At 45.1% G+C, this 9,710-nt stretch overlaps 1 protein-coding gene across 1 annotated transcript; it reads right to left on the bottom strand.

Annotated features, from left to right (window-relative positions):
- Nucleotides 1-5,591: 5,591 nt before the first annotated feature.
- LOC136654005 (C-type lectin TsL-like) lies at nucleotides 5,592-9,500 on the bottom strand. The gene is made up of 5 exons (XM_066630867.1): nucleotides 9,497-9,500; nucleotides 8,071-8,162; nucleotides 7,660-7,813; nucleotides 7,375-7,479; nucleotides 5,592-5,813 (listed from the first exon to the last, which is right to left on the bottom strand). Exons 1-5 carry the CDS (start codon nucleotides 9,498-9,500, stop codon nucleotides 5,746-5,748), a joined length of 423 nt encoding a protein of 140 aa, XP_066486964.1. The 3' UTR covers nucleotides 5,592-5,745.
- Between the last annotated feature and the right edge of the window lie 210 nt (nucleotides 9,501-9,710).

Below are 9,710 nucleotides of genomic sequence, written 5' to 3'. Positions count from 1 at the left end.
GGCTGGAAGCTCCCCCTCAGCTCTTCCCTCCCCCCTGGAGATCTGCAGCTGCATTCCATCCTTGATGGGCGTCTTTCTGGCTGCCTAGGTGCTACATAATCACCTTCCATTGAGTTGTAAATCCTAGCAGCTAGGAAATGCAAGCCACTTCTGTGTTACTGTTTTAGCTTGGTTCAGGCCTTGCAATGCTACTAGGCCTGAACTGCACATATTCATGAAACTAGGATCTGGCATAACTGCCAGATCCTGACCCTGCGCCCCACTTCCCACCCATCTGCTCGCAGTGGAGAAAGTCCTTTTCCCACAGTTCACGCAAGAGGTCTCATGCTGTGGGTGGTTGTGTCAGGCCATCACGGGCTCCAGCAAGTATCTGGAGGGCTAGAGGCTCATTGGAGACTGGGGCTCCCAGCCAGCCAGGTTCAGAGTCCCTGAAGGTCACAAATGGCCCCCGGGGCCAGGGTTTGGGCACCCATGGATTATTGCATTGCCCTTTCTTGACATGCTTGAGCAAATAATCTTGGCACATATATGACCTAGGCTTTGTCTCTAAATGGAAAGCTCTTGTCTCTCTGTTCATTTTCCACTGAGCAGGTCAATATTTGGTCTCTGATAAAGAAAGAGCCCCCTGGACAATCCAGAACAGGCAGGATCTCCTGGTTGATTGGCTCCAATTATTCATCACTATTTTGACATCACTGACTCCTTACCCAATCCCCTATTTCTTATCCCAAAGATGATAGTCTGGAAAGCTCACATAAATACAACTGAAAGCTTTTTCATCTTATCGATACATTCAAACTCCAATTGGATGTTGTCATATTTTACTTGTTCTGAAGAGGTTACCTGCTTTCCAGGTAGAGATTTCAAGGACATGAATAGCAAATAAGTGATACCCTCATAACCAACAGTAACCTAGAAAATTCTCACTGAGCCCAAGCACCCCCTGTGTCCTGGAGCTGGAAACATAACACTCTTTTAATCTCCATGATTCTCTTCTCCATCATTCAGTTATAAGTTTACGGTTGGGGCGACACAATTCCACAGAACAGACAGGCTAGTTTCACAGATTTCAATTCCAAGGAACTCTAAAGTGCAAATGTTTGATTATTATCTTGCCCATTCTGACCATTGTTGAGCAAATAACCTTCGGTTTCTCCCAGGATTTGTCCCCAAATGAGAAAATATTGTCTCAGTTCAGTCTCCACTGAGCAGGTCAATATTTGGTCTTTGATCAAGTGGTTCAGAAGAATCCAGTAAAGGCAGGACCTCCTGGTTGATTAGTTCCAATTGTTCCTTACTGTTCCTATGTCACTTTTGCCCAATCTCTTATTTCCTAACCCAAAGATGATGGTCTGAACCCCCCCCCCCAAAAAAATAGGGTTGAAAGCTTTTTCGCCTTTTCCATACATTCAAATTCCAATAGGCTGTAATCAGACTTATCTCTCTAGGAAGGGGCTGCTTTTTTCCCCAGGTGGATAGCTCAGGGATTTAAATGGAAACAGATTTCCTCATAAGCAGCTACAACTTTTAGGTCCAAATCCTAACCCACTTTCCAGCACTGGCACAGCTGCGCCAATGGGACGTGTGCTGCATCCTGCAGTTGGGGGACACTCATGGAGGCCACCTCAAAGCAAGGGAGTGTTTGTTTCCTTACCTAGGAGCTGCATTGCCCTTGTGTTGGTGCTAGAACATGGGTTAGGATTGTGCCCTTAGAAAATTTTTACCACATCCAAGCACCTATGTGTCTTCTAGCGTCTATGAACTGTCTGCACCTTTCCACGGGTGTGGCCTCAGTTTGTGCAATGCCCATGTGTGGGCACTGCATGTGTACTTTCTGGATCTGTGACTGAGGATTTGTGACTGTGGATGGGCACATTGCCTTGGGCAGACTCAAGGGCTTGATTTGCTGTTTGACTTTGGGGGAGGTTTTGGAGGGAGCACCCATCCCCCCCTTCTCATTGCCTTTCAATGTGCTTTTCTGGGTTGACCAGGGTGTGGCATTGTTGGGACACTTGTTACGCATGTTAGCCTGTGTCGGTGGGTTGCGTCAAGTTATCCTGCACCCATGTTTATTGCTTGCCTCACACTGGTGACTCTTCTGTCCTCAACCTCATCCTGGGCTTTTCCAGCTTGGGTCTTGGTCTGTGGATATTCCAGTGTCTTCAGGGCAAAGAAGAGGGCTGCTGTCAGCAATTTTGGCACCCAGTTGTGGCTGGGCAGCATTGCCAGTGTCTCCTGACCTGTCAGAAGAAGCATGCTAAGGGGGGCAGTTGTTACCTATTTTTTGTAAGTTTTTGGATGTCCCATCTCCTGCCATCCAGATACTGCTGATTCACCTAGGAGAAAATGACCTGGAACAGAGGACATTTCAGGCCAGGATATTCTCCATATTAGGCAATGGTTCCTGGAAATGGTTATTCTTTGGTCTAAACTTCTTCCCCACAGGATTTGGCAACATGCTAAAAACCTGTGGAAGATATAGTATGGAAAAGGTGAATGCCTACCTGGGTGGGTCGTTTTTGGGCAGGGAGGGGCAGTCATTCCTTACCTAAACATTGGATTTGATATACCCACTCTGTTAGGAAGTGATGGGGTTCATCTGTCCCATGAGGGTTCTGACATTTTCTTATGAGATCTGCAGCAGAGTCTACGGAACATGTTGTTTCTGGTGGGGGTCAAGCACTAGGCTGATTAGGCTGATCCCCCCTCCCCTGTGTGGCAGGTGTCTCAGGATTAGGGTAGGTAGGCATAAAGATTCTGGTGTCCATTCTGGGGCAGCAAGGTCAAGGGGTGAGCCATGTCTGCTCGTGCCTGGTCACTCAGCTCAGTGAGGCAGGATGGCACCACCTCCCCGGCTAGGTATGACTACATGGAGCTTGCCATCTTTGGGCAAGTGCAATCCAGCTGCCCCAACTACTTCAGGGTTGAAGGTGATAGGTGCACTAGGTCTCTCTCAGGTGGTATGCACATGTATCCCATTGGGGAGGCAGAGGAAGCATCGTTTTTCCCCCAGATCAAGAACTTGCACACATGCCAAGTGAGACGGACTGCCCTGCTTCAGTTTTTATCTTGTTAATAAATAGTTAATAAAGTGGCCCATTCTGCCATCAGATCTGTCTTGCGTATTTGTTTGGGTGCTGTGGGAGTAATATGAACGGTTTTTTTTTTCCTGAAGCTTCTGCCTACTTGAATGCAGCTGCGAGGCAAGGAAAGAACTTTTTTCTTACCTTGAGAAGCCCTCCGTGACTGCCCATCACCACCATAGGGTGCAGCATATACCCCATTAGCATGGCCGCATCAACACCAAGAAGTTGGATAGGACTGGGCCCTGAGTCCAGATCATAAAACTGAATATGAAGCTTCGACCTACTTGTAATAGACACCTTCCTCAACAAAACCACAACTTCCTTTAGCCGCAATCCTCACCTGCCTGGGAGTCAGTTCCATTGAACTCACTGGGGTTTACTTCTGAGTAGCTATGCAACTGAATGTACTGTGAGTGACCTGCTGTGGTGGGTGACACGTATTTCTTATGCTCCAACTACCCCTTTTTAATGTGAAAATTCCTATTGGCCTGTACCTGTCCCTTGTCACACTGCCCCTCCTTTGTACCAGCTTGGGGGAGAGGCAGGGGTACCTTTTAGAATGCACTCATGAGCACTAGTGCTTCTTAAACATCAACCCCAAAGGTATGTAAATAATAATAATAATAAAACTTTATTTTTATCCCGCCCTGCTCCCTAACGGGACCCAGATGAATGCACATGGATGCAAAAGGTGAGAATATTGCTTCCTTGCCACCTCCTCCCTGCTACCTCTTCAGATAGCATATGCTGCCGAATGTTTGAGGTGCAGCTGAATTAGGCTCAATCTGGGATCAAGCAGTCAGGGGAACATTTGGAAGTGTGCTTAAGGGGCAGGGGAGTGACAGAGGCTGCCTCCCAATTTTTAAAATCTTGGCATTTTCCATCATGTTATATATATCTTTCGATGTGTCATTTCATGCAGAATCCAATTAAACAAGCCACATTGAAGTATCTCTATTCTATTAAATGTTATAGCCAAAAAAAAAAAAAAAAACCTATAGGGGGAGGATCAAGTTCAGGGCAGGGAGCAGGACAGGCAAGGGGTGATTCAAGGACAAGAGGGGAAGGGTCTTTGTGGCAGCCACACACTCCGATATCCCACCCCCCCCTTTTCCTGGCCAAATACACCCCTTTACTCTCCTCGAACCTTTGTCAGCTAAATAGTTGTGACTTTGCTTCCAGTTCCAAAATGCCAGATATGAGAGGAATACCTTGCTGGATGTGTATTCAGGCAGGAATGCACCACACTGTAGCACCCGGGTGCCCAAACCCTGGCCTGGGGGCCACTTCTGGCCCTCGAGGACTCCCAATCCGGCCCGCGGGAGCCAGATTGGGCCTCTGGCCCTCTGGAGGCTTGCTGGAGTCCATGTTGGCCCAATGCAACTGAGGGTAACTGTTTGACCTCTTCCATGAGCTCTGGAATGAGGGCTCCCTCCACTGCTTGCTGTTTCACGTCTATGATGCAGCTGCAACATTGAAAGAAAGGCCAGTCTTGCTTTGTGCAAGGCCTTTTATAGGCGTTGAGCTATTGCAAGACCTTCATTCATTCATATAAGTTCCATCTCTAATATATTCATTTATGTAAATGTATGTAAATTTATTTGAATTTGAAATGTAAATTAATTATTTTTAATTCCTTGCCCCTGACACAGTGTCAGAGAGATGATGTGGCCCTCCTGCCAAAACGTTTGGACACCCTTGCTGTAGCAGATGCCTTCAAAATAATTGTGGGGGGAAAGGCCACCATAATGCAGCTGCCATGTTTTGGAAGATGTTCCTTTTCACAAAATGAGGTGTGATTAGGCACTAGACAAGTCAGAAACAGGAAAGGGAAATTTCTATATAGAGCAATATATAAGGTAGCGGTGCAGTTTCCTCCCTGTCCCAGAGGTGGGAAGTCTACATTTGGCACCAAGATGGATTAGGGGAAAGGTTGTCTTTGTCACTAGAGAAAATTTACTGTGCCAATAAATTAATGATAAATAAATAAATCATCCTTTGATAGGGGTCTGACAGCACAGACCTTTGCATGTCTACTCAGAAGCAAGTCCTAGTGAGTTCCATGAGACTGGCTGCTAGGTCAGTGTGTGCAGGAATGCAGCCCTAGAGAACTTTAGGATGACCATCAAAGGAAGCAGCCTTGCAGATTTCTTAATGGAAAGTCAGGATATAAATACATACAGTTAATCAATTCCTGTGCTTTTAGCAAACGTAAAGGAAAAGGATTTAGGCATGGGCAGTTTGTCATACAGGATTGTGAGAAGCTGCACCAGCCCGAATTTTTTCTGGGGAAAAATGTATTCCTGGTGCAAGAGGATTCCTACTGTCCTCCTTTGCATCTAGTTTCCCCAAAAGGAGTGTGGATGGAGTGAGAACCCTGAAAAATGGCAGAGGCATACCAGAAATATATGCAGAAAAAATATTTATTAACATGACATTCTTCTAGAGTGATGAAAAGGGTTCAAAAAGAGATCAGGGACTCCCAGAAGGCAGCTCTTTGGGGATGGCATTTGGAAGAGGTGGATGGGAGTTGAATGTTTGATTTGCCTGATGACTTGCAAACATAACTATATCAGAGGGATGCCTATTGAGTCAGACAGTCCCTCAATGACAGATCCATTCACACCCCAGCAGGTACAGCTGGGGGCTACAGACTCCTCTAGAGCTCATGCTTGCAGATGTAGGTGTTGCTCTTGTTGCAGGGTGCATCGTTCCATTCTTTAAAATCTAAAATGCAAAAAAAAAACAGGACAAATGTTTGTCTCTTTTTTCTTTCTTTGGAACCATTCGTTTCAGTCTGAATTGAGCCAGCCAATAAGGTAATAAGGACGAATGCTATGGACTTTGCAATGTAGATAATCTCATGACCTCACAGAAAATCGACATAAAATTTTAGGAAGAACTGGAAACCAATTATCTACTTTCTGCAGGAGATCGAGAATGAGTTAATGAACTGTGAATCTGAAGATTAGATTGTAAGGGATAAAGAACATTAATCTGAAATAAAAATTTGAAATAAAACACATAATGAGGAGATAAAAGGGACTGTTAGAGATATAACATCTATATGGGTGAAAAGTTAGATTAAGATATAAAGCTGTAAGCAATTAGATTATTTAACTTTGCCTGTGCTACACTATTAGAGGTTTTCCCCCCTCTACTTTTAATGTATTTTTAATGTTGTTGTCTCTTTTTCTTTTCATCTTATTGTGTGTTTTCTTTTTTTCTTTTATTGTAATAAATAGACAATTAAAAAAACAAGAGATTTGCTTCTCAGGCTGCAAATGTTATTACAGGTCCAGCCTATTTGTACATGAATTTTTTAGACGCGGATTTGACTCAACACGCATGGCCCCTGCAAATGAAAAGGAATGTGCTGATCCCTGGAGAAGGAGAAAATACACCCCTTTAAAATCAGTTTAAAAACCTGAACAGTCCTTTAACAACAGCCTCCTTAATGAGAGAGAGAGAGAGAGAGAGAGAGAGAGAGAGAGAGAGAGAGAGAGAGAGAGAAAGAAGCTGGCTGACAATCCATCAATCTTCTCTCCAGGAGACCCCTCCCTTCCCCCTGAGCACGTGAAAGAAAGGTGATCACTTTGTATTGGTGAAGGGAGGGGCTGAGCGAAGTGCCTTTGTAAGCTCTTGGAGGAGGACTGGTTGGTGGATTGTCTTCTTAATTACTCTTATCTTACATCACAAAGGTCAGCAAGGCTGTTTTTCAATCACCGGAGCAAAGAAACTGTTTTTTAAATTTATTTGCGATGGTGCGTTTTTTGCTATCCACATGAGTGGCTAGAACGGAACCCACACGAACAATTAGTCTCAACCTGTATAAAAATAATAGAAACAATTCTAATATTGAGCAGAATGAGCAGCAGAAGAGGTGGCGATTAATTCTAATTTTTTGCTCCCGTGACACTCAGTTTAAGAAGTTTCCCATTCCCATTTCCTTTTCCCACTTCCCAGTCTGGGTTCCATTCTGGGTCAATTCTGTCTCATCATGAACACTACAGAAAAAAGGGTACCTGCATACAGTGCAGCTTGGCCACTACCACGGTCAGAAACATGATATAGAAATTATGGTGATCACATTGGACTAAGCTATGCAGATTAGCTGTGGCCCTCTGGCTCATAGGATATCACTGATGTAGTCTCCAGAGGTCAAGAAGTAGACCAGTACCAGGCTGGCAGGTAGAGGCCCTCAAACCTGTAGCTGAGGCAGGGAAATTCCTGCATCCTTAAGAAGATTTCAGAGTCCTCTCCCAGCCCCTGAGAGTGGTCTGCTTACCTGTGGAATAGCGCAGCTCCACATAGTACTCAGACTTGCCGTAGTTGTCTGGCTGGTTTCTCATCCAGGCCTTGTAGCTGTAGGTGGATTCATCAGCCCATCTCCCTTACCCTTTCTGTAGAAATGAAGCAAAGCAGATCACACTATTAAGGAAAAAAGGACCCAGAAAGCAAGAAAGAACCTGGGGCTGGTACAAGCAGAGGAGCAAAAGAAGGAGAAATGGCAGATAGGATGCAACGTAGACTGGAAAGGCATCTTGCAGGATGATCACCGGGAACAGAACACATGAGATACTCACCTGACAGACATCATGGAGTCCTATCCAGGCATTACTGAGGTCTTTCTGGTAAGCGGAGATGTGTTCAGACACCAAGAGAGTCTCCGCCACCATGAGGACAGAGGCAAGATGGACCCCATGGCCATAGCTCTGGCACTCTATCTGAAGAAGGAGGAGACAGAAAAGAAAGTTGCCTCCATTCTTCCTGTATGCCATGCTGAAGATATTTATACTGGGGAACTGAGCATGGAATTTTGAGGCTTTGCTTGTCAATTTCCATTTCATTACTTACTGAAGATCTCTCAGAGTGCTTAGAATTGGGTCAGGAAGGGAGGAACATCTAAATAGGGCTCTTCTTCCATAATACATATGCCAACCATTGCATCAGTTCTGGTTGGATGGAAAATGCATCTCCTTACCTCAGCCTCATGCCAGGTCAATGGATGATCAAAATAAGCATAGCAGTTGCGCTGGTTCTGCAGCCACTCTCTGGCACAGATGTCAGCTTTGGCTGCAAGGAGACAGGAGCGTGAGAAGGAAAGCAAGAGTGTTCAGAATTCAGGCTTTTCCATGTATCTTTTTTTAAAAAATGTATAAAGCAGTTGACAGCTCCCACTCAGCACAGGAATCATCTGTGCAACAAATGAACCTGCCTTTCAGGGGAAGCAAGAAGGAAGGACTGGATTTAGTGCTATCCATTGTGGGATGAGGCAAGTCTTGATTGACTGATGAGATGTTGATGCAGTGATTTTCAACCTTTTTCATCTCGCGGCACACTGGCAAGGCACTAAAATGGTCAAGGCACACCATCAGCTCTTTGATCATTGACAAGGCACACTGTGCTGTCAATCCCCCAGTGGTCCTATTGATAAATGACCCTCTCCCAAATTCCAGCAGCACATCTGGGGACCATTTGCGGCACACCAGTGTGCCACGGCACAGTGGTTGAAAATGGCTGTGTTGATGTGTCTTTATGATGTCAGAAGCAAGGTTATGATCAGTTTCTTGAAATGACACTGGAGGGAGCTATTGCTTAAGTTGGTCTGTTCAGCCACTTTAAGGTGCTTTGGGTGGAGAGGATAGCTTTTCTTTCCCAAAGCAGTAATGAGCAATTTCTGAAACTGCCACTAGAGGGGGCTACTGGCAAGCTCGGTCATGTATGCTTCTGATGCTCTGGCTGAAGTTTTTTCAGTGTGGCTGAGAGACAGCTTTGCCTAATCACCTGAAGATTATGATTGACAGGTTTCTGCAAGCTTTTCAAGTCTGCTTCTGCTGGCTGCATTAATGCTAAGGAAGAGACATGTCAGGAGGCATCAGAGCAATTCAGGTCTTTAAAAGAGACAAATCACCCTGTGTGTGCACAGATAGGCTGATCCAAAGTGCATTTACACAAAAGCAACGAATTGAAATGTATTTTCTTGTTCTCCTACTTCTTTCACTGTATAAATACAAAGGGATTGCTCGCCTTATTCCCACCCCCTGCATGGGGCCTTCAGCATCACTCCTGAAAGAGCCTGCAAGTGTGCTTGTAGCTACATTCTTTCATTGCTGGATCAAAAGCACAAAGGACCCATATATTTAATTACTGGAACTGAACTGAAAGGGGTTTTTGGGATCTTTGCAAATCAGTGATGGGATGGGAAGAAACTCCCTTAGAAATGTCACTTGCCATACACAAAGCCACAAAGAGTAATCCTGGACCTCACTTTGAATTTATATCAGCCAGATGTCCCGCCTGTAGAAGAGTTCTCGAATTTGCTTTGAATTCCACCATGTGAAATTTCAGTGCCCACCCTTGGGAAATGTCTTTTAGAAACTCATTTGGCATCCCTTGAAAATGCTCACCCATGGGAACAACTCTGAGATTCCTTTCAATTTCACTACAGGTCAGCCCTCCTAATCTGCAGGTTTAGAACCCACAAATCTGACACAGTGTGGGTCAGAAGGGCCTCACTGTATCTCCCAAACACAACCAGAGTCTTCCAGTCACTTTGGGAGGGAGAGCCTCAGGAGGGAGACCTCCTCATGCCTCAAAAGGCCTGGTGTGACCCTGTGGCCT

This window comes from Tiliqua scincoides, chromosome 5 (assembly GCF_035046505.1).
Source record: "Tiliqua scincoides isolate rTilSci1 chromosome 5, rTilSci1.hap2, whole genome shotgun sequence".
NCBI lineage: Eukaryota > Metazoa > Chordata > Lepidosauria > Squamata > Scincidae > Tiliqua > Tiliqua scincoides.
This window is presented reverse-complemented; position numbering and strand designations above follow the sequence as displayed.